Genomic DNA, 25875 nt, shown 5'->3' on the forward strand with positions numbered 1-25875 from the left:
AATTAAATTGTTAAGCTAACGACACGCTGTGAAAGTTCCTTCTCTGTGCCGATCTCCCATACTTTCCCATTGCTGTCCCTTACGGAGCCACCGCAGCCTCGGGCTCACAAGGCTTAGCGGCTGTGGACAGCAAAGCCCTCAGACAAATCCCCTTCCCTGCCTCCCCTCTGCTGGGGTCTCAGCGCCACTGGAGGGTCTTTTCCAATGGAAACAATTCTGTGAGTCGGTGGGGTGGCACTACATGGTCCCTCAGCATCCCAGTGCTTCCTGAGCAAAATGGGCGAACTCGAGGAAGAACAGGAACCCCTGTGCTCCTGGTGGATGATGTGTGTTTGGATGTCTTGGTTACCAAATGCCATTCTCTCTCTTTCTGTTTCCATCCTGACATACCCAGGCAGGCGGGAAACACATTCAGTGCAAAGACTCCTCCGCCTCTGACTCCCCAAAGTGGGTGAGATGCAGCAGAATGAGCCGAGGAATGGCCAGTGGTCCTGCAGGAACAGGAGCATGGAGAGGAAAGGAGGGGTGTTAACATCCTGAGAAAGAAGGGGGGTGGACTTGGAAGAACTTGGATGTTTATTAACAGGGACAGAGAGTCTATGAGGGTGCTTGGGTGGCAGTAGAAGAAATCAGATCGTGCAAACAGGGGTGTAGAGGGGATCAGGGTATGCAAAGGGGAAGCAGAAAGCATCTGAGCATGAGCTGTGGGCAAGAGAAAGGATTTGAGAGCATGTGAGTGGGAATGTGTGGGAATGTGCTGGGATGGAGAGATGGAAAGGGTAGGGCGAGCAGGGAGGGCAAAGCGCGGGGCTGGAGGCCACCTGGAAGGAAGCGAGGACCATGTGGCCACCCGGCATAAAACTAAAGCTCCTCCAGGTGCTGCACCAGCCAGGACTGATGCAGCCCCCGAAACAGCCTCAGTGGGTACATAGGGGCCCCAGGCACTGGGCTGCAGGCAGCGGCCCCCTCTCACAGGGACGGCTACTGATTCCCTTGTGGGAGCTGTGTTCGGACGGGGGAACTCCTCCGCTCGGTGTCAGAGCCAAGGGAGGAGGGAATTAGGCTGAGGACCATTAGGGAGGGTGAGAGGAAGATAGATGAACAGCACCTGCTCACACACCCACAGCCGCCCCCCCACACTCGGAGGGGCCGCGGCAGCGACGGGCCTGCGTTTGCAAGGCGGGCAGCCCGCACACGAGGGGCCCCGCAATCTTCCCAGCAGATCCGCCGCCGTTTTGGCTGGGACGCCATTAGAGCCCGGCGCTGAAGAGCTTCTCATTACCAAAACCCATTACAACTGCAAGCGGCGCCGGAACCCAGCGGCGCCGGAACCCAGCGGCGCCGGAACCCAGCGGCGCCGGAACCCAGCGGCGCCGGAACCCAGCGGCGCCGGAACCCAGCGGCGCCGGAACCCAGCGGCGCGAGCGGAAGTGCGGGCCATAGCGCGGGTCCCGCGGCGGCAGCGGCGCTCGGTGCCGGCCCGGCCACGGTTAGTGCTTTCCTTCTTCCCTCCTTCCTTCTCCTTCTCTTCCCCCGCTACCTCTGCTTCCTCCGTGTCGTCCTCCTCCCCCTCTTCCTTCTTTCCCCTGCGCCTGTTCCGCCTGAGGACGCCGGGATGGGAGGTGTCGGGGGGGCGCTGTTCGAGAGGCTCTAGAAGGGCCGGTGCGCCTTGTGCGGGTCTTTAAAGGCCAGCGTCCCCCTGGCTGAGCTCCTCAAGTGCCGCCGTGCCGCAGGCTGGCAGTGTCGGGGTGACGGGGAGGGGCTCCCCTCCAGCTGCACGGGGACCGAGCGGCAGCCGAGCTCCCGGCCGCCCCGCTGTGGCCGCGAAGCTGGTGGAGGCGATACCCCAGCTTTGGGGCGCAGCCTGCCTGGGGTGCTGTAGTACTGCATTCGGTGCCCTTGCTGTAGCGTCACCCTAGACTGGCTGGGATGTTCCTACCTGCGCTCAGCTCGGCATCTGTTGACCCTGTTGCTGCAGGTGTATAAAAGCAGGTCCTACTGCCGCGTCCACGGATGGATCGGACCTGAGACCCAAACAGTGTCCAGCCCACCAGGCCCTGGTGCGAGGGCTGGGTGCTAAGTGCTTGTCAATGTCAACTCTCATCCTCAGAAAGTCCCTGTGTGCCTGTAGTCGTTTTGGGTTGGGTTTTTTTTTGGTTGAAATTTCCGCTTGGAATCATTCAAAGGCCTGATTCATTTAGGAGCAAATTTCCACTTGGGAACATCAAGGTGGTAAACACGCAATTAATTAAATGTGGTAGTTGGAAGGTGGCAGTGAGAAAGCATTTCCCAGATACTGCTCTGCCGATGGTGCCAGTTTGTTTTTTAAATTAACGAAAGCATGTATCATACTGTGTCTGGCCTGTGGCTGCCAGCAGCCCATTGGGCTGATGGACAAGGATGCTAGCTCATTGCATAATCTGTTTTCTAAAAGCAAATTGGAGTATTAAAAATTGATTTCTCCCCTTGGCTTGCACCTGCTCTTGGCATTTTAAATAATGGGGTGATTGACTCTGTGTTCAGCTTGGGAAGGGCATTTCATTATGCTGAGTATTGCCACAGCAGTGATTGTACCTCGCCGGCGACTTTTTACAGGTGCAGCGTGTCATCACTTCCCACCAATCCCAGCCTCATGGGGCCATCATGGCCTATGGCTAGTGAGGGTTTTCCCCGGGGCTGTGGGGCACAGCATTGCCAGCAAACCCCTGCAAAGGTTAGCCTGATTCTTTCTTAGTCCTCACATCTACAGCCAGACGCAAAAAAGCCTGGTGGAGGTTTTGTGCTCAGAGGTGGTTGTCTCAAGGAATGTGAGGGCTGCCCAGGGACAGCAGTGCTGGCCTGCATGGCCCGAACTCACTGCTGAGAGCTCTGTTTTGTGAACTGGGGAACTTCAGTGTAGCCACAAATGTGCTGGGTAACCCCAACCCACCTCTGCACACTGGGAGCTCGGCAAGAGTGGACATGAGCTGAGAGGGAGTGTAACAGGAGCAGCTCTTCCAGGGTTGGTTGGGTCAGAGTTAAGGTTTTGGGGGCTGCTGGACATGTTGCTGCTGAGCAAGAGCAGTCTTCCCCATGCCACCGATGAAACCCATTTGTTCCCTCCAGGAGCTGACGCAATGGCCCACAGCCAGTCTCGGAAGCATTCGCGAAGCAGGAGCAAAAGCAATTCTCAGAGCAGAGAGAAGAAAAGGAGGAAAAGCAGCAAGGACTCACACCAGGGCAGCAGCTCTCCTCCCAGGAAGCTGACTTCTGGTTCTCACAAACACAAGTCAAGCTCAGCAGCAGGTAGGGAAAAGGCCCTTAACTCTGCACTGTTACCACGTTTTCTTGGGGCGGGTGCCTAGAGGGGGCTGAGGTGAGAGAAGCGGATTCATGCTTTTAACTAAATCAGGGTCTATTGCCTTGCTGTGCATTTTGTGCCCATTTTAGTCTCGTTGTAACAAGTGTGGAGCTCTGCAGCCCCTCTGTGTGCTGGTCTGGCAGTGTGGCACCACAGACTGTGGTGTTTTAAAGGTGTTAGCACACAGGGGTCTTTGCCCTGGCATTTGGGGGCTTTTCTCTTCAGGCAAGAAAGAAACCAGACTGGTAGGGCAATGACCAGCATCCGTGCTGCTGCAGGGCCAGAGCTGCTCACTCAACATCTTCTTATGTATTGCAGAAAATAAGAAGGAAAGAAAGGACAAGAAGAAGAAGTCAAATACCTCTTTCCCTGGGACAGCATCTTCATCCACTAGCTCCTCCTCATCATCCTCTTCCTCCAGCTCCTCTTCTGATGACTCCAGTGACAGTGACTCCAAAACAAAGAAGAAGCAACATGGCAAAAAAAAGCAAGCAAAACAGAAAGACAAAAAGAAGAAGAAGAAGAAGGAAATAAAGAAGAAATCAAAAAAGAAGTCAAAGGAAAAGGTGAAGGAGGAGAAAACCAAGGGAGAAGTGGTGTCTGGCCCCTCAGTGGAGCAGTGGCAGGAATCAGTGGCGGACTACAGCCCAGGTAATAATGGTGTTTCCATCCTGCTGAAGTCAGGGCACACAAGTGATGCACGGGGGAAAGGCAGTCACGTGTCGCCCTTCCTGGGACCCAGTTGAGGTGTCTCAGGGAAGCAGGGCTGTGCAGGGTGGAGCTCCAAACTCTCCTCCCTCCTGCAAACCATGGCCATCGTTGAGCCACATAGAAGTAATCCAGAGATTCATTTGAGCAGGGAACAAAGATGCCAACTGTCATGAGCAGTAAGAAACCAGCAAAGCTGGTGCCAGCTTTGGGATATGAAGCATCCTTTCCTTTGCATGGTTCATCACTGAACCCCTAGTACCACGGAGAACTGGTGCAGGATGCATGTCTGTTCACATCAGGCGTGATGCTGTGCCCTTTGGGCAGGCACTGGCCCCATGAGCATGGCTCTGACAAACTAATCCGTTCCAGTTTTGACAGACGAACAAAAATCCCGAATCCAGGCTATGAAACCAATGACAAAGGAAGAATGGGATGCGAGGCAGAGTGTCATAAGGAGAGTTGTGGATCCTGAAACGGGGAGAACCAGGTATGATCCCTGGGGAAAAGGGAGGCAAGTTGTCCATCCCCAACCATTTTGGGTGGGTTGGAGCCCTGGAGGATGCAGTACCATGTGTGGACCTTGATCCACTTCAGCAGAAACAACCTGAGCCCATCCCTTGCAGATTCCTTCCTGTCAGACCTGGTGTCACTTACCCAGAAAGCGATGCGTTTGACACCAAATTATTGAATTGTGCTGGGGCTCCATTTAAGGGGCTGTGGGACACAGACAGCAGAGCAAGTGGCTGCTGGAGGCAGAAGGTTTGTCCCTTGCGCAGTGACAGGTTCAGCTTCTTCCTTTCAAATGGGACTTAGCAAGCAGGGGCAGAACAGGAAGCAGCAGGGTGAGTGGCACCTTCCTGCCCCACTGCTTCATGTGTTTGGCTTTAGCTCCAAAGTGCATGTGCATTCAGTCCTGGTTACCACCTGGGTGCAGGTGAGGAGGGAGTGTCTGCCTCCTGGGGCTACAGACAACAATCAAATGGAAGTTAGTTTATCTACCAAATAGAAATTATCCAGTTTTTCATAAGCTGCATCTTCTCAGCAAGCAGAAAACATCATGCTGAAGAGAACTGGGTATGACAAGTCCAATCTTAAAATAGAAGGCAGCCTGCAGGGCTCAGAGAGGTGTGGAACAAAGGTCGGTTGCCTGTAAGGCTCTTTCTGTTCATGTTTGGAGGTGTGAGCCACCTCCGACAGTGCTTGGAATTTGCTCATCAAGATTCTTCGTGCTGCGGCTGCCTTTCAGTCTCAAACTGCCTCCTGCTCCTGAATGGCTCTACAGTTTCCTGGGGTAGCCAGGACGAGACCTGAACGCCATATGAAACAAGGAAGGGGTTTTGCAGGGACTGGGGCCGCTGCTGTTGACAGTGAGGCCTTTGCAGATGGTGTCCTTGCTGCAGCATGGTGGCATTAGTTCCACAAACCATGCTATTTAAAGCTTGATAGGCCAAAAAAAAAAGTCACCTGCAGCTTCAGGGGTAGGGGGTCACTGGTCTTAGCTAGAGGGACATCCACCCAGCACCTGGTCCCAGGCCCCAGCCTGAGCTGAGGCACAGCAGTCGCCCTTGGTGGTGGAGTCGGCATCTTCTGCAGCTGGGAGAGCATATGACTGGCAGGAACTTGCCTTTAGCCCTCATGGCTCGTGGGCCTGTGCTTGTCTTTCAGGCTTATTAAGGGAGACGGAGAAGTACTAGAAGAAATTGTCAGCAAGGAGAGACACAGGGAGATTAACAAGGTAGTGGGGACTTGCCACCAGTGTGAGCTGCTGGTGGGTGGGTGCAGCCAGGGAGCTGCTGTGCCCGGAGGCATCGTATCGCCTCCCTGGGGACCCCACTGACTCTACCAGGGCAAACTGAGCCCTGGTGGCTCTGCAGGGGCCCCTGCAGATGTGTGCTGGGATTCTTCATCATTGGACTTGCGGTGCCATGAGCACCTATGTCTCTCCCCTTGCAGCAAGCCACCCGGGGGGATGGGCTGACCTTCCAGGTGAGGACCGGGATGCTGCAGTGAGCACTGGGAGCCTGCCCTGCTGCCAGCGCCAGCCCAGGCGTTTCTGGACCATGCAGACAGCAACGCATTAGGATGCTTCCCCAGGGCAGTTTCCAGCCGCTCTGTAAGTTACTGACTGGGAAGGAAAATTATTTTAATGATTCATCTCCCAGTAAAGGGCGTCTCCCCCTCCCTTTCCTGACTGGGGCCATAGCGGCTGTTACATGCTTGGACCTGCTTGCCCCAGTGCCCCTTTTGAGGTTAGAGGGAGCTGAGCAGCACCCAAGGTATGTGCTCGCTGGCACTGAACACTTCAGGATGCTCTGGGCTGTGGTGGGTAGGAGCCAACACTGTGGCCAGGGCAAGGCATGTGCTGCGGCTGCAAAATAGGCAGCTGGCTGCCCTTCCTCCCTTCAGGGGCTGCTCTTTGCCCCTTCCTTGCTGGAGCTGCATGCCTCATGCAGGCTGATTGGCCCTTTGCACTCACCCTCTCAGCTTGTGGCTCTGCTTGGGCTGCAGCTCTCCCCTGAGCCTTCAGGTGCCGCCCTCCTCTGCGCCCCACGGGCTTTGTTCACCCTTTACACCCCCTGGGCATGCTGGGTGAGCGCTGACCTGGCACCCCCCACTGGGGTGCAGGCTCGCGTGCTCTGCAGAGGGGTGGGTTTTCCCTGCTGACTGTTCCTGCATGCAACTTGTGTCCCTTCCCCACAGCGCAGGCCCCAGGCAGCATTAGAGTTCTGGGCTTCACGGGGCCTGTGCCGTGGCTGCTGTGAAGTAAAGAGCTGGCTCTTCCCCCACTGCCAAGTGCATAAACTTACAAAGTGTTAAAACAAAAGGGACCGATGGATCCAAGGACAAATGGGTCTTGAAGGACCGATCTGCGTGGGCGGTTTCTACGTTCTGTTCATTGCTGTAACCCCATTAAACTCGTGCCTGCTCAAGTCTTGGGTTTTGTGACTTGACTGTTTCTAGAGTCTCCCCCCAAAAAAGCAGACAGAGAAGAGCCTTCCCGTTTCTTTAATGTGTGTAACTCACAATGAAACTGTACACAAAGCACACCCAGGCATTGGAACGATGCACTGACAGCAAGGAGGACAAGGAAGTTGTACAGAAGGTTTGTTACACACTAGCACAGCACAGTACTGTACACACAGGGACGTACCAGCGCGGCTGCCGGCGCCCTCGGACATCCCCTCCGGTGGTTCCCCACACACATCTGTTACCCCTAAAGCAATTTTTTATAAATAAAATATAACTAGCATTATCAGAATATAAAATTGACGAATCAAGGGTATCAACAGGCAGAGGGAGCTGAGGATGGGGAGGGGACTGTAAGGCTTCTAGAACTAATAGGAAATGCAGCAACGGTGGTGATACCTGAAGAAGGGGCTGCTACAGCAAGCACAGCGGCTGCTGGGAGGAGCGGGAGTTTGTTAGTAACCCTTTGGCTAGTTACTGCTCTCGGCTCGTGGATCGGACACTGTAAACGTTTTTGGTATTAGAATTTCGCCACATCTGACTGAGTGATCTAGCAAACCCAGGAAACAACTCGGAGGGAATGCATGGGTTCCTCTTGGTTTTGAAAAGACTAAAGGGAAAGTGTCAGGTAGAAAGTATAGCCCAGTAGGGCAGGAATACAAAGCTGCTTTTTGTAAAAAATCTGAGCTCCACAGCAGAGTGTGATTCCCATGGAAACAAAAAAAATAAATAAAGACAGAGGCACCCATGCAGCACAGGCTGTATTGTGCTTGTGTGCAAGAACAGGCCGTGGGCTGCAGCAGGAGCAGCGTCACTCCTGCCAGGCACTCTGATGGCTGCTCAGACAATGGTGAGAGGGAGGAGTACAAGAAGTGCTCATATTCATTCATTTGGAAGCAACCAAGTTACTTGTAACAAAGCTAAATTAGGTCTTTAACCTGACAGTGCCCCTTTAGTAAGAATGGAATATACGATCATCTTTCCCTCACTGCATCCAAATGGATCCTCTTCTATACACGTGAAAAGGCATCAGATCACATGCATTGCTCTCCAAAACAGCTCGGAACAAACAGGTTATAAACATAGAATTAAACTATTGCTATTGTTCTTTAAGTGAGTAGCATGTTGATCTTTGCTTCAGAGAGATGAGTGCTGGATCGGGGCAGCTGAGGAGGTTGATGTAGACTGTGATGGACTGAGTCGGTGGAGAAAAACTTATTGGCATATTTCCTGGTAACTACACCCACCTCATCTGGTATTATTGCAGCAATAAAGGTCCTGGTCTACAATTGCTTCTCTGTGTTGGATTCATACAATGGCAACACGTGGGGGGCTGGGAGAGGACCTGGGCAAGTTTCAAGAAGCTCAAGATGAGGACGGGTGCTATGATTGTCAGTCTAACTGGTCAGTAGCTGTTTAAAACATGAAGTGATGGAGAGGTGAGTATAATATTGCACTTCTGCATTCATTGACAGTTACATTAAACTTGGTCCATAAAATAACTGGTTTTGTACATAATGCCTTAAACAAAAAGCTACATTTTTAAATATTAATAAACCCTGAAGGTTCCAGTCCCTCCAGCAGTCTTTCTTCCTCTACATAAATAAATAACTTTCAGTTTTATATATCCACTTTTTATGTTGAACATTTACATTCGCCTCTGTTTTATACTATCTACACATAAGAAAATGTGAACATCTTGTCAGCATTGGAAAATGTACAGATCATGCCTTGGTGGTGCATTTGAAGGAAAGTTCAGTTTTGCAAAGGCCATATCCAAATTTGCAGAAATTATTTTGTGATGTGGTTTGGTGACTTCACAGGATGGGCTGTGGCTTGGCTTCCTACTCAGATGGCATTTGTTTGGTATAACATTCGACTAGCAAAAAGCTGGGAAAATTCACATTGCTTTTAAACCCAGTAAGCTCTGGATGTACATTCAGAGAGAGCTAAGTGGAGTCAGCAGAAAGGGAAGTCAGTTTTCGGTAACAAAAGTCATCAGATACATTCTGTACTTTAATTATCAAAGAGAAGAGGTTAAACATTTTGCAGTCAGGCTGCAAGACATGGGAGATGCACTGGGCGGCAGGCAGGCAGCTGCGTTTGAGCGCTCCCGCGGCTGGGACGCAGCTCAGCACTGTCCCTCCTCTGCCTCCGCTCCAACCCTCCAGCGCCACAAACACACAAGATCTACCTTGGATGTCAGAGGAGTTAGATTTGCCCCCCGTGGCTCCGAGCCAATTAGCAGAGCAGTGTTCACAGTGCTGTGTGTCTCAGTGCGGCTGTCCTGCACTTCATATTGAAACAGTTAATAAAATGAAGCAGCTAGTCTAAAAAATTCTTTGTTATAAATAAGATCCTCATAAGTAGAAAGTGATATAAAGACAGGAAAGTGTGGTGGAGAAAGCAGGGTTACACAGAGTCAGGGAGCTCGGTAGGACTATAAAATCTCCACGTGAAGAGGCCAACTGGAGTCTGTAAGTGGGCAACCCGGAGCACCCAGCAGTGGACGCCCCTCAGCCCAGGAGATGTGCAAGGAGTGAACTGGGCCCTTTGCTGGGGCCAGGCTGACCCAGCAGGAACAGGACTAAGGGCCTTTCTGGCAAGCCCTCGCTCTAGGCACTGTTCTCCTCTGCTGCTGCAGAGCGACGCGCTCCCATTCTTGCACCAGACACCACATTGCTCTCGGTGTTGCCAGCGATGCTGCCAGCAGCCAGTGCTTTGCCCTGTGCACCGGCAGCTCCCTTCTGCCACGCACTCAGCCCTGGCTCACTCCAGCAGCACCCAAACCACCAGCTCAGATACATCCACTGAGAAACACACCAGGAAAATTCAGATATGGCCTTTTCTTAAGTTTGCCTGACATCGTTGGCGCACTTCCTTACAGTCTCTTTACTGCTGGAAAAACTTCTTCCGCACAGATTATTTTATCTTAAATATATACATATATATATGTGTGTGTGTGCATATGTATATGCATGTGTGCACGTATATACACACACACACACTGGCTTAACGATATTTCATTGTCATGCACTACAAACACTTAGGTGTAGCTACATGAGATGGTAACAGGTTTCCATTCTAAAAATTATCAGTGCAAAAAACAACGAGGTTTTTCAGTTCAGTAACTACAGGTAAAAGAAGCATGTCTAGTTCCCATGAAAGCTGCTACTGAACTTGGAGAGAACCTGGGAAGAAGAACAAGTCTCAGAGGTGGGTGTTGAGAGAGTCAGACCCTGCTTTTGGATGACAAGAACTGCAGTGCAATCTGAGTGCCTTTAGCTGCTTCCAAATACATGGTGATTACTTTTGGAAATAATATATAGCAAGGATATTTGGAGACTTTAACAGCAAATTAAGTGTCTGAGGTTTGTAACAGCTCCAACAAAATAGCTTGTATTCCTCTTTTAATAGGTCAACACCTTAAATTCCATCAGCTTCTTGAAAAGTCTCTTTAAAAATAACAGTAATAATAGTAACAACCCCATTTTTGGGGGCATGAATCTGCTGACATTCTGCCTCTGTCAACAGCATTGAGACATCCTTACGCTTTGCCACTGCACGTACTCCTTGAGAAAGAGGCTGAACTTGAAGCTCTTTGTACAGGTAAAGCTCTTGGTTGCTCTGCCTGGCACAGCCCCCAGTAAATCGCTTGCTTGGGGCTACCTGTGCTGGGGAAGCTGCACGTGCATCCAACCCCAAACCCACCCCGTGCCCACATCGGCAGAGCACCTCAGTCTGACTCCTGGGACAACGAAGAAGTTCCCCCAGCCTCATGCCCTGTTCCTGTGGCTCTGAGGACGGTACTTGGACACACATATCAGAGCGATGGCTAACAAGGCGAGGAGGCACGTATTTACAGTCACTAAACCTGGATAAGAGAATGAGGCAGGAGAGAGAGTGTGATCTTGACCTGGAGACTTTTCCCCCTCAATTTCCAGCTGTTCCTTGGGCCCATGCTGCACAAACCTGATGCTCCTGCTGCAAGGCCTGCATGTTGTGTGGGAAACATCCCATCTCTTCCCAGAATACCATGATGTTATAAGAGTAGCACCATATTTACCCTTCCAGCCTGTAACACTGGCCTCTTCCCTCTTGCCTATTGTTTTCTCCTCCAGTGGCTGCAGCTGACAGTTGCTGGCTCTGGCCTGGCTACTTCTGCCCCAGGAGGCCAGACTCCAGCCGGGACGCTCCGCTCCGGCCCCAGCACCCTGTGGCGATGCTCATGCTTCTTTGGCTGCGTTCCCTGTCCCTCTCCTTGTCGTTCTCAGACTGGCTCTGGGTGCGTTCAGGGCGGTGGCCGGCACCGCTGCCGGTAGCTGAAGGCTGGGAGGAGATGGTCCGCAGCAGGTGATTCCTCTTGCGCAGGAACTCGGTCTGGTTGGGCAGCCCAAAGCTGCCTTTCCGCAGTGCCATGCGTGTGGTGTTCTTGGCAGGGCGAGCACGGTGGTTGTACTCCAGCTGGGCCAGGTGGGCTGCGTACCCCTCCGTGATGAACTGCAAGATAAGAGGGATGAGGCCAGGCATTAGAGGGATGGGACACGTTTCCCTGATAGCCACTGGCAGCCCAATGCGTTTGCTGGGCCGTGGTGACGTACAAGACATGGAGCCACTCAGACAGACAAGATGGGTCCTCGTATGTGGGGCAGCTCTTGGCAAACACTAGCCCAGTCTTAAAATGAACAAATTCCCATTGCCCTCCCATAGGAGGTCCTCGGCAGCAACTTCAGAGCCCGGATAAGCTGGCTCCTACCTGACACTGGCTCTGCAGCTTCTTGGTGGGTCGGCCAACGATGTAGATGTGCGTGGGTGGGAGGCTGATGGAGCTGTACACAGAGATGTCCTTAGTAGATCCATATGCTGCATGGATCCTCATGTGGAGCTGCCAGGAGAGAAAGCAACATGTGGTCAGAACATATGAGTGTTCTGTGCTGCTCGACAGGCAGGGCTCTTCTTTTTTTCCCACAGCCTTTGTGGGAATCTCAGGTCAATAATTTACATAAGTTCCTGGCTGGATAATGCACTGCTGTGTAAAGTGCTAATTAACAGAGCTGGGGATGTTTACAGGCCAGAACAAGAGGAGGGACAGCAATATGAAAGCAGATCTCTGCTTGCTGATCCACAGCCTTTCCTTGAAGGTCTGTGAGGGGCAGGGATGCTACACACTTCACTGCCTGCTCGTCACTGGTGGAAGGAGAAGTTTGCAACCCCCTGGGCAGTAGTCATTAGCAGGTAGTGTTCCCCCCCACCAGCCACGCTGCCGGATGCAGGACTGCTGTTTAACTCCTGGGCAGAGGGAGAGGGGACAGCCAGCAAAATATGCTGCTTTTCAAGGATTCACCTGACCCCGCTCTGAGCAGAGCTCAGAGTTGGCTCCTGGTCAACCCCTTCCTTAGTGGCTGAAGAAGGGCTGACAGGGGAGGTGCCGACATCAGTGCCACCACAGACTGGCCACTTTGGCCCTCAAGCTGCAGGCCAGACAGGGAGGTGGAAAGGAAGCCCTTGACCCTGGTCTCAAACTTCTTCTGGAGGACAAGGGAGAGCAGGCAACAATTAAGGGCCGGCTGCTCCCACCACTGTGACTCGTGGTGAAACCAGAGTCCAAGATAGTTAGCGAGGGGCTTCCCTGCTTTCCAAGGCAGGGCACAAGAGCTCGGGTCACTGCCAGTTCCTTCACTTGCCAGACAGAGAAAATCTTGTTTTATTTGGAGATTTTCTGAGGCTCTGGGCTAAGACTTCCCTGAGGTCGAATGCTGGGCAAGATGCTCTGTGGAGTCTCCCATCAAGGCTGGGTGGTGCAAGGCCATTTCTGCAGCAGCTCCATGCCCTCTCAAGACCTGCTGGTTACACCAGAGGCAGCCAGAAAGCCACCTAACAGCTGAAAAAAGTTGCATAGTGCCTCAGTTTCATTAGGCATTTGGTGTTGGAAGGACCAGTGACGAAATGGAGCAGTGCAGAGCAGAGATTACACAATTTAACAGCACAGACACTTTTCTAGAGCAATAATAAAAGGTGGAACGTAAAATAAACAGATTGATCTTCCACAGCAGATCACGTCGCTGCCAAGAGACTGGTGCAATCAGACAAGCAGCAATCTAAATCCGTGCTATGAAAATATTTCAGCAGGCCCAGGCTTACGTCTGTGATGAGGGATTTCAGAAAGTTGGCCTTGTGCCGCAGGGGGTCATGAACGAGCCCATCGCAGAAGGAGACAATCCCGTGGGGGAAGTTGTGCTGTGCTAACCATGCTACCACCCTCTGCTTCTGCATGTCGGGGCGGCCCGTGACATAGATAATGAGGTAGCCGAGGTCTTGCCAGTGCCTAGAAGGAAAGCCACAGGTCAACAGATTGCAGACCCAGAGCAATGCCAGGGTAAAACAGACCAACTGCCCCAGCCCCTGCTGCTGACCTTACAACATCGACTGCTCCGGCACGGACTTTGGGGTCGCTGCCCATGATGGATACGCTGGCCGCAAAGGAGCCATCTATGCTGAACACCACAAATTCCGTCCCCTTTGGCAGGACTGTGATGTAGCTGTCTGCGTATGTGTGGTCACCCCTGTAAGGGATGCAGGGATTTGAAGGAATACAGAGGTTCTTTCAGGAGCTATCATAAAGTCCTGTCATGCATCACAAGCTCAAGGAAGCACCCAGATCCAGCCCAAAGCCTCTAACAGCGATGCCACTCTCAATTACAGCAGTGACAGTCACTGCATGAAAGCCTGGTGGCTGGTAAAAGAACCCTGGGGCCCTGGTGTCAGTCACTAACTCAAAAAAATACCCCCAGAAAACCACCTGCTGGGTTCACTAGTGAAAAGATGGTCCTGCCCTACCCCTTCCAGAGCTATGAATTATCATGAGTACAAAGATATATCCTTCAAGGACAGGTTAATGTTCTGTAAAATATGCTCAGTTGCGCAGATGACCATGAAGCCATGCACCTGTGGTGCAGAAGGCCTGCTCCTGCAATGGGAGCTCAATTACCACACTGCTGATGATGCAGGAGTCAGACTAAAACACACATCTGCCTCTTACAGCTCTAGAGTAGAAGTGGTGTCACCCTGAAGTACCTCACCTGACCACCATCTTGACGGGGTACACGCCAATGCCCAGACGCCGGTTCTCAGGGATGACGTAAGAAATTCTGCCACTGCTATTGCTGATCTCGGTGTCAAAGTAAACCCACTCTCCTGATGGTGGCTGGGTCATGATGTGAATGTCCACCTGGGAAGACAGAAAGGCTGGGTGAATAACAGCATTAAAGACACAGATGAGTAGAACAGGCCAAGCATCTGGACCTTCCAACCAGAGCCCCTTTGGATGGCAGAAGGGTTGGGTCCTGTTTCCACCCACTGCACTTCACAGAAGGAGCCAAATATCAGGATGCTGGAATGAAATCCAGCCTTGGCGGTGAAGGCCTCCAAGATGAATGCTGATCCTGGTAGGAGGCACCACACAAGTCTGAGCAGGGTAACCTGTCCTAGATGCCAGGGACCAAGGGAGTGACCAGCACCGCCTCTGTCTCCCCTACATTTCACCACAAGGCGCATGACTCCCACAGCAGACAGTACCTTTTCTCCTGTGAGCGTGACCATATCTAATGGACCGTACATGAACCTTCCTGTTAAGGTCTGGGGCCCGTCTTCATTAGCGATGGTATCATTTATCCTGTGGTTGGCTGTGACATTCTGCACAAGTCAAACAGGAAAGGGGAAAGAAAAAGGAAGGAAAAAAGTTTGCAGTAATGGACAGGCTCACAGAGAAATGCCAAATATAACTGGACAAACTGGAGCATGGGTTTCTCTGTGCTGTTCCCCAGTCCCACTCCACCCACAGCTCTCAGCTTCAGAAAATAATTTGATCTGTGGCAGCAGTGAGAATCTGCGCCCCACAATGATGGGGTGGATTTGAGTGCACATGGCCAAGGAGCCAATTTCAATGGCAATTTGTGTGTGCAATGTTGATGCCGTCCCTTATATCTTTGGATTTAAGAGACAACACAAACAACTACCAGAGAAATGTGCTGATATTATTTCAGCTCTAGCAGAGAATTGCCCTCTTTTGGGAACTGGAGACATTTACTGGGAGCGAAGGGCACTTCCTGAGCAGAGAACTTGCATTACTAGACTTTGAAAGATGTTCTGTCTCTCCCTGACTCACAGCTAATCCTTTCAGTATTTTACATAGACACAAAGCCAATATGAGACTTCGCTGGTACAGTTCTTTCAGTCTGCTCTTTCACAACTCCATGGGTAGGGTATAATCACCAATATACACCAGCAGTGCAATATGATCCTCTGGTCTGCCATGGACAGACACAGCTGTGCCCATGCTGCCCACCTTCAGTGCTGTTCCTGCAGCCCAAATCAAAATCCATCTCCAGGATAGTGCTCCCCGCTGCTGCAGCCCCAAAACACCCTTACCCGGAGTTTCACATGCGTCCTCTTGCGAAGCCACTTCTCGCGTGGCTTGGAGGGGGTGAAGACAGACACCTCCTTCCCATCCAGCTCCAAAATGCTCGAGTTCTCATGCCTCATCACCTGAAGGAGGACAGATCTCATCAAGACATCAGCCATTTGTGCAGTGACAGCCTCACTCCCTCCCCCGCTGCCCATGCTGTTCAGTATCCTCTGAGCCAGCCCTGAGAAAGGACAATGCCTGGACAGAGGTGGCCTCAGGTTGCCTGATGGGTGTTTGGCTTGCAGGTTTTACTGGCTGCTTCCTTAATTGCAAGGAGAGGTGGGTCTCTTCTGAACTAGTAAAGCCTGTGGCCAGCACTGGGTTAATCCTGGCTGAAATACAGGTTATTTAGATTGTCAGAAAGTACAAAACTGATCAAATGCAGCAGGATGAGCTCTGCACTTATATATCTGCCCTTCCTTCAGGTATTCTTTAGTCCCTTCCCATGACCTGCAAGGGACTGGACTTCTCCTTTGAACACACATCATGTAACAGATCCAGCATCGGCTGCTCTGATCGGCCTCATGCTGATGGGTGCCACTCCTTCAGCTCATTTCTTATTTCTATTTAACTGCATTTCATACAGCTCTTGTCCTATGCTTTTTTCTCCTCTTATTAATTTGACCCCAGCAGAGGCAAGCAGGGGTCTGGGTTGGCCACACACAAGGCAGAGCCCAGGGTGTCTGTCCATCCTGACTTTGACTCCGAGGCTGACATTGTTCAAGGACTTTGTGCTAGTGGGATGGCACTGCAGGAGTGTAAGGATCAGAGAGGGGGAAAGGTAACGCCCACCAGACAGCCTTTGGGGGCAATTCTTGCCTGTCACCAGGGTGTGGACGTGGATGGAGAAGCATGATTAGTCTGCTCTTAAACTCTAGAAAGGAAAGAATAATGCCACAGACCCCAAAGGCAAGGGGACATCTGAGAGACTGCTGTAAGTCTGGGTGCTGACCCTGCACAGAGAACTCTGGAATCTGCAGCAGTTCTTAGTGACCTTATCCCACCAAAAAAATGAAGAAGCCTCTTAAATGTGGGCTCTTTTACAAAGTCTTGAACATATTTTGTGCAGTCAGCAGCTCTCCAGCTGATCCAGGCTGTAGTGGTCGGACACAGGCCGACTTGCTTTGCAGAGCCGAAGCTGCTTTTCTTCAAGGGAAATGGAAAAATTCCAGGGAGGATGAGCTTGCAGGACAGAGTGTTCATGGAAATCCAAGGTAAACAAAATAAGATGATTTACTGAAAATTATTTAAATTGGGAATCTATTTCAAGTCCTATTTGGGCTACTTTTTAAAAGATTTAATCTTTGGAGCTATTCAACAGCTCACTTCTACATTTTGTCCAGAGATGACTTTCAAAGGCAATTAGAAACAAGTCCTTATTAGGGGAAAAAGCGGCATGGTGGAAGGACAACAAGAAGGAAGGGAATGAGAAAAATCTCAGTCTCAAGACATAGAGAAGCAAGTAGAGACAAGCATCAGGGAAGGGAAGTGTCAGACTACCCAGGCAACCACCAGCAGACTTTAAACATATGGAGATGTACCTCAAGCTGCAAGATATGAAGCGCCGTGCTGTGCTACAGACCCAGGTATGGGCCGAATCCTGAGTAATTGGCTGTTAATTGAGTAGAGCATTTGTGTCGTGACTCATGCAGAATCATGGTCTCTCCCTCCCAGCCCTGTTAGGCTGAGTCTGATGCAGGTCTGGGGCTTCACAGCAGCTGATCCAGCAAGGTGTATGCAAGCACAAGGAGGTCTTGCTGGGCTAGATACAGCCCCGAAAGAAAGGGTCTCATTGGATTATCACTACAGCTCAGCTGCCACTAGCACTGACATCTCTGTTGTTTATGGTTCCCGCACCGTTTGGAAGATAGAACTGAAAGGAAGTTTGCCAACAGAATCATAAATAATCGAGAGCTGCAGTCCAGGAGGCTGGAAAAGAGCAGGGACAGCTTAACAGCTGAGCTAACACAAAGCAAACCCAAGCACTGAAGTGGGCAACACAACCCACAAGCCTCCAGTTTTGTTTTTCCCAATTACATACTCTAAGAACTGTTCCTTTGGGGGTTCATACTCTGCAAGGCAAATAACTTGCCCTCATTCCCAAGGAAGTGAAGGAAAAATACTTCTTCTAGGAACATTTTAAACAGTAAATTTAAATCTCGGGCCAAATGTAGGTTGATAGAGTCTAAGATGTCAGACTCCAAACACCAGCGGTCCCCATTTACCTACCCCCATGAGAACTACTCTGTGCTGCAGGAACAAGGATGAAATCCCAATGCGGTGAGGATGGTGTGTTCCTAGAGCAGACCACGATAATGTAGAAACCAAATCCTCTCTATCAGCTCATGTCAATTTCACACAAAGCTTGTCCTTTTATTGTATTTGGTGCTATTTTTATTAGAACATGGAGAAGTTTCCTTTAAGTTTCAGGCTTGAGATCCAAAATCACACAGACAACAGCTCCCTGAAATAAACTGACCCACTGACTTTTGCCACTGGGATCTCACAGGACATGGCCCTGGGCTCCACAGCTCCTTGGCAAGCCTGTCTGAGAGCTGCTCTGATGGTAAAACCCACACTCAAACTAAGCAGGCATGACAGCACACATCCATGAAGTTTGCAGCCCTCCTAGCAATACAGACGAGGAACAGAAAGAAAGGGAAGAAGATGGATCTGCAGCGGCAAAGGATATTTTTTCACCTCTACACATCGACAAGAATTATGGACAGTGCAGTGGCAAAACAAAGAGCATTTTGCAGCAGGAAGAGGACCCAGGGGAGATCAGGGGAGGGAAGATGACTGTACCTGTCTCAGCAGGAAGGAGACAACATCTGTGGACTCCCAGTAGCTCGCGTGGAAGAGGTGCGGTAAGGCAACTGTTGGGAAAGCTGTCAGAGCATCAGGACAGTAGAGCGCGTAGTCAATCCTTTTGGTTCCCCACCATTTGGCAGCAACTAGAAGCAAAAGACTCGTTCAGACAAAGACGGTTCACACACACACGCAGTCTCCATCACAGCCAGTATTCCAAGGCTCTGGCCTCCTGTTCCAGGTACACCAGGAGGCTGCTCCCTGGCTGGTTGCGCTGCTAAGAGGGAGCAACTGACTCAGGGCTCAGGGCTTGCTCAAACAAAGGGAGAAACACACAGAGGGACCACTGCTTAAACTCTCCTTTATTTAAGCAAATAAGAAGGCACCGGAGGACAGGTATTAATTAATTGTGTCAAGACCCTGGGGAAGGGATCCAAGGCTCTTGTGCATTGAAAGCTGGGGATCCACATGCCAAAACATGAGACAGAAATGCCTCCTCCTTGGAGCTGGGGAGCAAGCGGGTGTATACTCTGCTCACCGCAGTACATGCCCAGATCATGCCCAGCGTCCAACTCCTCTAGTGTTCACTAAGGAATAAAAGATTTTAGTATCCCTTCCAGGTATTTGCCACGCTAACAAGGATCTGAATACTGGAAGCCCACATGAGACATTAAAAGGCACTATAAGGCGGGGTGCTATGGCATGTGCTGCTGTTATTGGCAGTTCCCAACAAGTCCTAGTTGCCCCCCTGGGCTACCACATTGCAGGCAACTGAGACATCCAGCCCAGCCATCTCCAGAGCACAGGCTCTGCAGTGGCCAAAACACACATCCAGAGGCACTAGGGACTCCATTGCACATGGGACTGAAAAATGCACTAGGACTTGAGTGGGCAAGGTCACAGGCAACGCAGAAGAGTTTCAACTCACGGAGTCAACAACTCACACCCAAGTGCCCAACAGTCACCATTCACCCATGGGAAACCACCGCGGTTCGGTGATGCCCTGAATTCTGCCCATGCACGCATCCTTTCTGATTTGCTACCAATGAGCACAGATCAACCCAAAGCCTCAGACCCCAAAGGTGTGGCTTGCTTCCCCAGCAGTGAGGAGTCCTCAAACCCCACATGCTCCAGCCTAGAAAAGTAGCAATGGAAAGAGAATATGGATCAGATCAAGAGGGCAACAGGAGGAGCTGTGTTTGCATGCAGGTTGCATGCTGGGGCTGTCTCAAGTTTGGTTTTTCTCTCTGACAATGTTCCCTTTTTATGGACTTTCAAGAAAGCTGCCAGGTTTACGGTACAACTCAACAAACCCCTCTAGCTGGTGATGAGAACAGATGCTGAAATGAAATGGACCCACCAGTTCCTTCTAGAGACATGCACAAAGCTCCCACCACAGCAATGCCCAGAGGGTTATGGCATCCACACATTCCCTCGGTCCAGCCCAGGCTGTGCCCTCATCCTAACGGCCTTTGCCTTTTTGAAGAGCCATGGGAAGGAGGAGGAAGGCACTGATGGATCAATATGTCTCTTCCAGAGCACACAGGCACCTCCTTGCAGCCATTTCTGACTCCCTGTCTCCCAAACTGGCAGCTCCTGGTTGTACGCCAACCTTTCATTTCTCTTGCAAGTCCCCAGCTTAGATAATTTCAGATTATCTTTAAGAAGCAGCCAGGATTTCCTCTTCCATGCTCAAAAGACAGTGGCAAAGGCAGAAGCTCTGCCCAGAAGAACTCCTGCTCTAGCCAAGTTGTTAGCTGTGTTATGGTTGAGCAAAGTGACCGAAATAGTTGCTGAAGTGCAATAAGAAATTGCAAGTGCATCAGTAAAAGCACATAGATTTGTTGTGAAGTTCTGTGACTATCGAATGAGAGAAGAGGTTGAGTGGAGTGGATCTCTCCAGAATACCTGTCTTGATGTCCAGTTGGGTATCCGGAGAACACAGCCTGCAGCCTGACTCCATGGCCCTTTGAGCTGTCTTCCCTTTGAAGGGATTTCATGTTTATGCTGCCTACATCTCTTGGACGAGGTTTGGGTAGGGGATTTGTGAGGGAGGGCAAGTTGGGACAGAAGGCTTAAAGCCTCTACTATCATTACAGTGGTGTTTGGTTTCTAAAAGGAAAAATAAAATTAAAATAAAATAAAATAATTATTATTATGGCACACACATGCTGCCCGCAACACTAGTTTCATCCTCCAGGAATCCACAGTGCAAGGGAAGCTGCACTTTAGGAAGGGCTCCCTGGAGGGAGCCATGGTTTTGCAGAGCCCTTCTGGACCTCCTCCACTTTCCCTGCGGGATAAGCACGGACCACATCCAACCCACAAGGCCAGGAGTTCCCATCATTATTGCATTAATAAGGTTGAGCACAAGAGCTGCAAAGCCAAAGACACGGCTCAAAGGACACGTCGGCACTGGGGGGCAGGCTGCCCGTGGGATCAGGGTGCTGCCCTCTCCAACCTCACAAACAGATTTTGATGGCTGTGAAGTGCACAGTGGAATAAATTACACAAACCAGAAGCTAAATCATTGGGGACAGGCCAGGGAATGCAAAGGGAGGAAAGCATTGCGTGGACCTGATCCTGTGGTCAGCTCACAGAGGCAGGATCCCTCCATCACATCATGTGGGTCTTTTGGCATCGCTCCAGCGTAAACCCTTCATAACAAACATAACAAAGCCCCCCTGCTTCCCACCCTGGCCAGCAGAGCCCGGCAGCTCTCCATGGGCACGAATCCACACAAAAGAATCATAGTCTCCTCTCCCGAGCCTTCTTCCCAAGCAGATTAATGTTTAGCAAGCACTTGGCTAGATGTCTTACCAGGACAAATATGAGAATGCACGTGGGGAGTGCAGCATCTGTGCTTGGATGTGCTTTGGAAAAGAAAGCCCCATTTGTCAGAGCGCAGGTAGCTTCCTCCTGCTTGCTGAGTGTTGCCTCAAACAGGGCAAGAAGTTGCAGCAGCCCCTGACAAGCATCCACGGACCTTCAGCAACTAATGCTTGCCTCAAGGAGCATTATTAACCTCAGCAATTAATTATCAAGTGAGTTGCTCATAGTACATGCGCTAGGAATAGAGTAACTCTAAATTTCTGCCACCTTCCAGGACGCGCATTTGGGCTGAAGGATTTTTTGGTGTGTTGTGCATTTTGTTTGGGCTTTTTAAAAAATTTGTTTGGTTATCAGCCTTTTCAGAGGTCCCTGAGGATACAGACTGTTAATCTCAGACCTCAGCTGAAATGAAGAAGGGTCTGAACTGTTAACAAAAGCTGTTTTTCTCCACTGTAATAGCTGGGAAATTACACAGGTCTTGGGAAAATAACAAATTCAAAATCCCTTTTACTCCTCATTCAGCTTTGGAGTATAGGACTTAACTGCCTGACTCTGAGTCGTGCTGTGGCCTACAGAAGAGCTGCATTTTTTAATGCAAAGCAATAAATAACCAGAACCTGCTCTTCCCTTTCAGAATTACAGAGGGGCTTACTCATCCCTATTTTTGTGGACCACATTTAAGCAATCTGCATCAAGGCACATGCCACATCCTGCAATGTCAGTCTGGCAGTGCTGATCCCTACCAGTGCTGCATGACTTATCCACAGCAGCAGAGAAACATCCCTTTGGATTAACCCTCACCACACACAGCAGCCAAATGGTACTCAGATTTATCAATACTTACAATTTTCTTTTAAACAATTCATAGCCAGTACAGCCCAACGTGCACACACCTGGACCTGGGCCAGCGTGTGGCACTGAGAGAGCAGTGCGGCAGCAAGCGGTAGTCTCAGAGGGAGTGAAACACTTACTGTTGGCTATGTTGGAAGCAGTGTAACTGTCTGCCATTCCTGAGACCTGGCTGGCAATGCTGATCTCACTGGCTCTCCGGAAGCCCCTGAACTGAGGGGCTGAAATGGGGGTGGACAGGGACGTGCTTTCCATGAAGACGGCACCATGAGACTGAACAATATCTGCTACAAAGTTGAAACAGGGAAATCAAAATATTAGACCAACAGACAGAGGCTGATGAACTCAAGGGGAGAAAGGAGGCAAACAAGGCTGGCAGATGCAAAAAACCTTTCTGAACTGATTGGAATGAAAAAAACATTTCATCAGAGCTCTGGTTTGAAAAGAAAGCAAACACCACAGCAGGCAGAGACACATGTGGCTGGAGGAGCAGTCTTTGATTGAGAGAAGCAAAATAAGTAGCTCAAAAAAACCAAATCCAAAACCCCAAAGAAAAATCCAGGCAGACCTATTCAAGCAGCAATGACAGAAGCATGTGTCATACATACAGATACAAATATACACAACTTTATATATTCACATCAAGACAAAATAACCCAGGTAAGGGGAACAACAAAAACAACTTTTGAAAGAGGATATTTGTTTTCTTGAAACATTTAGACTTAAAAGATCATCTCCAAGATAGAAAAATTAATGCAAAAACAGAAAATTCAAGAAAACATTTTCATGCCTGGCAGGGACTAAATTTGAACTTGTATTTTATTGCTCATGGATACAGTCAACACTCATTAAACTAAAGTAAGGGCTATTGAAAGAAAGGAGTCTGGTGCTGGGCACTTACATCTCCAGTCGGTATTGGTGGATTGGGGAGCACTCAGTCTCTGTGAAAACAGAGCTTCCTTTGTACCATGCGCAAGTCTGGATTTTTAGATCCCAACCTGAGGTTTACCAAGTGTGACCTAACCCTTTAGTACATAAATACAGAAAGGGAGGCTTTCAAGTCATGCTTACATGGACCTTATACACGTATTGGAGGGAAGTGGACCTAACATGTTCAGGACTGGCAAACCAAGAGATGCTGAAAGTCACAGTCAAATCTTTGCATTTCATTTTTCTTCCTCCTGTGGATGCTACGAGGTCAAACTGTCTGTGGGACATCCCAGGATCCTGCACAGCAAAGGGTTTGTATCACTTTCACAGCACTTTCCTTCTCTTTTCACCTTGCCTTGAGCTGCTGGCTGTCAAGGCTGCTACCAGTATCCACAACCCCAGTAGCACCACCAGGCCAGCACGGCTTCCTTACTGCACCCAGCACCAGCACAAGCAAGAGGTAGCAATTCAAGTGGAAGCTGTACATGAGCCAAGCCAGGAGCTTCATTCAACCCCACAAAGGTCTCATTCCCACTGCTCCATTACCTGGGACAAGACTCTCATCTCTTCTTCGGTTACCACCTCCCTGGGCAGCCTCTGCCAGGGACCAATGACCCTTCCTGTGAAAAATGTTTTTCTGATGTCCACCCTGAACCTCCCCTGGTGGAGCTTGAGGCCATTCCCTCTCGTCCTGTCCCCTGTCACTTGGGAGAAGAGCCCAGCTCCCTCCTCTCCACAACCTCCTCTCAGGTAGTTGGAGAGAGCAATGAGGTCTCCCCTCAGCCTCCTCTTCTCCAGGCTAAACACCCCCAGCTCTCTCAGCCGTTCCTCATAAGGCCTGTTCTCCAGCCCTCTCACCAGCTTTGTTGCTCTTCTCTGGACTCGCTCCAGAGCCTCAACATCCTTCTTGCGGATGACAAAAAAAAGACAGTTTCCAAGAAATACGAGGGCCAGGAAAAGGCAGGGCAGGAAGCATGGACAAGAAAACCTTTTTGATGCCCCTTCAGCCAAGATTCCCTGACTCCAAAGCTGCAGTGACAGCGACTTCTAGATGAAATCCTGGGACCTTGCTCACAGAAAAAAAAACCTAATAACCTTAACTCCATGCATTCTTTGCACCAAATACCTTGTGCAGCACCACTCTTGCAGTTTTGAAACTAACGGGGCTTTCTTGGGGAGCTTGGTGACCAGGATGGGACGCACAGACTGACCCCAGCACCTGCGACCGCTCCTGTTCCTAAACGGCCACACCTGCATCGCAGCAGTGGGATCTCCAGTCACTACTCAGGCCCTGACAATCACAGGGAGGTTTTTCAGGCAAGCACTTCAAGCTCAGGGTGAACTCAGGTGGCTGGGCTGGGACCAGCAGTAGCAAGACTTTAATGGAGATTAACTCTTCATTGAGGTCGCTAGATAAGGACAGAGGTGACCCCAGTTTACTGCACTGGCTGAAGTGTTCTTTGTACCACGGCTGAGGGCAAATTTTTTCAGAACGAGGAAGCCTCAGGAAGAGGAGACCTGGCTTTGACTGGTGCCCTGAGCACTCTCTCTCACAGCAAAGGACCTGCCGCTGCTCCAAGACGTCAGTGCAACAAACTGAGAGTTAACTGCATTGCCAGAGGAAGTGACACTATCACTTTTTTTTTTTCCTAGCTATGTTTCTTTAATACTCATTTCAGTGCTGTGCCTTTTCATTTATTGACTTATTTGTCAATGTCCTTACTAGCTGTCTCCCACTAAGTGAACAGCACTGGGTCATCCTCCTAATGGACTGTTGGTGCTGAGTTAAGTCCTTGGGGTACCTGAATGGAAGATTTCAATATGTGCTATTTGCAGGCTGAGCTGTGGCACCGAAGCCAGAAATACTGAAAGCAATCAAAAATATGTAAAGTTCCATAAAAATAAAATTAAAAAAAAAACCCAAAAATGAAATGCCAGGCAGCTGCTCAGCACAAGGCCAGACCCTGCTTGCACTGGAATCACTGGTCAGTGCTGGGCACTCTGCAGATCGCCACCATGAGATCAAGAGCAACGTTGATTTCTGTTGCCCGTAAGCTTTTGTAATTCTGGAAATTTCCTGCAGTCCAGTGGCTGAACTGGGATTAAGCACTTGCTGCAGTCAAGCTGAGCACTGCCTGGCCACACGGTGCTCTTGAAACACACAGTAACGAGCAGAGAAGCTCCTGAAAGCTCTGTCATGACAGCAGGAAATATCAGATGACAGCTAAATAGCATTTCAACAGTGATCTCCAAAGTGATTAATTAATAGTGCCAGATCCTTTCCCTCGGCTTTGTTAGAGAACATCACAGCACAGGCAACATGGCAACAACATACCTAAAAATAATTCACATCTTGAAAAGACAAAGGGAGAGCATACGTGGAATAGTCAGCAATGTTGCCATCCTGTATGACCACATAACGTACTGGACTGCTCAGAAACAGCAAGGGTTAGCTTGTTAAAAACAAGGCAGCAGAACCAAACTCTCAATGCAAAACACTGCAAAAGGGGTGAGAATGGGCAAGTAAGACGCACGGGGAAGAAAAAAGTAAACCAAAGTCAAGTTTCATTAAAATCGCAGGTGTAGCACCATCCACAACCAGAATAAATGAGGCCATGCAGCATTTATGATGGAAAATAATGCAAAAAAAAAAATGCATCAAACTTTGCTTTTAAGGCAGAAGCCAAGGAATTAATTTCACAGAGCCAACAAGCCATCTTGGGGTCTGAAAGCCTCAGCCACTGTATTCACCAGAGCCACAAGGAGCGTCCAAACATGAAATACTCAAATGGACAAAATCTGCTCTGACACAGATATCAATTAGACTTCTGGCTACGCTGACTGCTGGGAAGTCATACAAGGCAGACAACTGACCCTGTCCCAGGGGATCTTGCACAACAGTGCATGCCACATGGGCAGAGCCACCCAGGAACTTGGTTTTCCAGTGCCAAAGCCTCTTGCCAGCAGCACAGCC

At 50.1% G+C, this 25875-nt stretch overlaps 2 protein-coding genes across 7 annotated transcripts in view; one reads left to right on the forward strand and one right to left on the reverse strand.

Moving 5' to 3' along the window:
• The first annotated feature begins 1407 nt into the window (after positions 1 to 1407).
• Positions 1408 to 6983, forward strand: ARL6IP4 (ARF like GTPase 6 interacting protein 4). Of its 3 annotated transcripts, XR_011338667.1 has the most exons (7): positions 1408 to 1489; positions 3106 to 3285; positions 3659 to 3991; positions 4421 to 4538; positions 5717 to 5786; positions 6005 to 6164; positions 6752 to 6983. XR_011338667.1 is itself a non-coding variant. In XM_069871150.1 (6 exons), exons 2-6 carry the CDS (start codon positions 3117 to 3119, stop codon positions 6059 to 6061), a joined length of 747 nt encoding a protein of 248 aa, XP_069727251.1. In that variant the 5' UTR covers positions 1408 to 1489; positions 3106 to 3116; the 3' UTR covers positions 6062 to 6983. The 3 variants fall into 3 exon arrangements, 2 of the variants coding, with proteins under 2 accessions (XP_069727251.1, XP_069727252.1); XM_069871150.1 differs by having other exon boundaries at positions 6005 to 6983; XM_069871151.1 differs by lacking the exon at positions 5717 to 5786 and having other exon boundaries at positions 6005 to 6983.
• A 59-nt stretch (positions 6984 to 7042) lies between these two features.
• PITPNM2 (phosphatidylinositol transfer protein membrane associated 2) overlaps positions 7043 to 25875 on the reverse strand; it is a 122941-nt gene continuing 104108 nt past the window's right edge. For all 4 annotated transcript variants that reach the window (XM_069871146.1, XM_069871149.1, XM_069871147.1 and 1 more), the window contains 9 exons: positions 22094 to 22258; positions 18288 to 18436; positions 15446 to 15562; positions 14594 to 14710; positions 14098 to 14246; positions 13432 to 13581; positions 13160 to 13343; positions 11775 to 11903; positions 7043 to 11518 (listed from right to left, as the gene is read on the reverse strand). In XM_069871146.1, coding sequence (XP_069727247.1) covers positions 11174 to 11518; positions 11775 to 11903; positions 13160 to 13343; positions 13432 to 13581; positions 14098 to 14246; positions 14594 to 14710; positions 15446 to 15562; positions 18288 to 18436; positions 22094 to 22258 — 1505 coding nt within the window. In that variant the 3' untranslated portion in view covers positions 7043 to 11173. The remainder of the gene's footprint in view (positions 11519 to 11774; positions 11904 to 13159; positions 13344 to 13431; positions 13582 to 14097; positions 14247 to 14593; positions 14711 to 15445; positions 15563 to 18287; positions 18437 to 22093; positions 22259 to 25875) is intronic.

This window comes from Phaenicophaeus curvirostris, chromosome 17, assembly GCF_032191515.1.
Source record: "Phaenicophaeus curvirostris isolate KB17595 chromosome 17, BPBGC_Pcur_1.0, whole genome shotgun sequence".
NCBI classification, from domain to species: domain Eukaryota; kingdom Metazoa; phylum Chordata; class Aves; order Cuculiformes; family Cuculidae; genus Phaenicophaeus; species Phaenicophaeus curvirostris.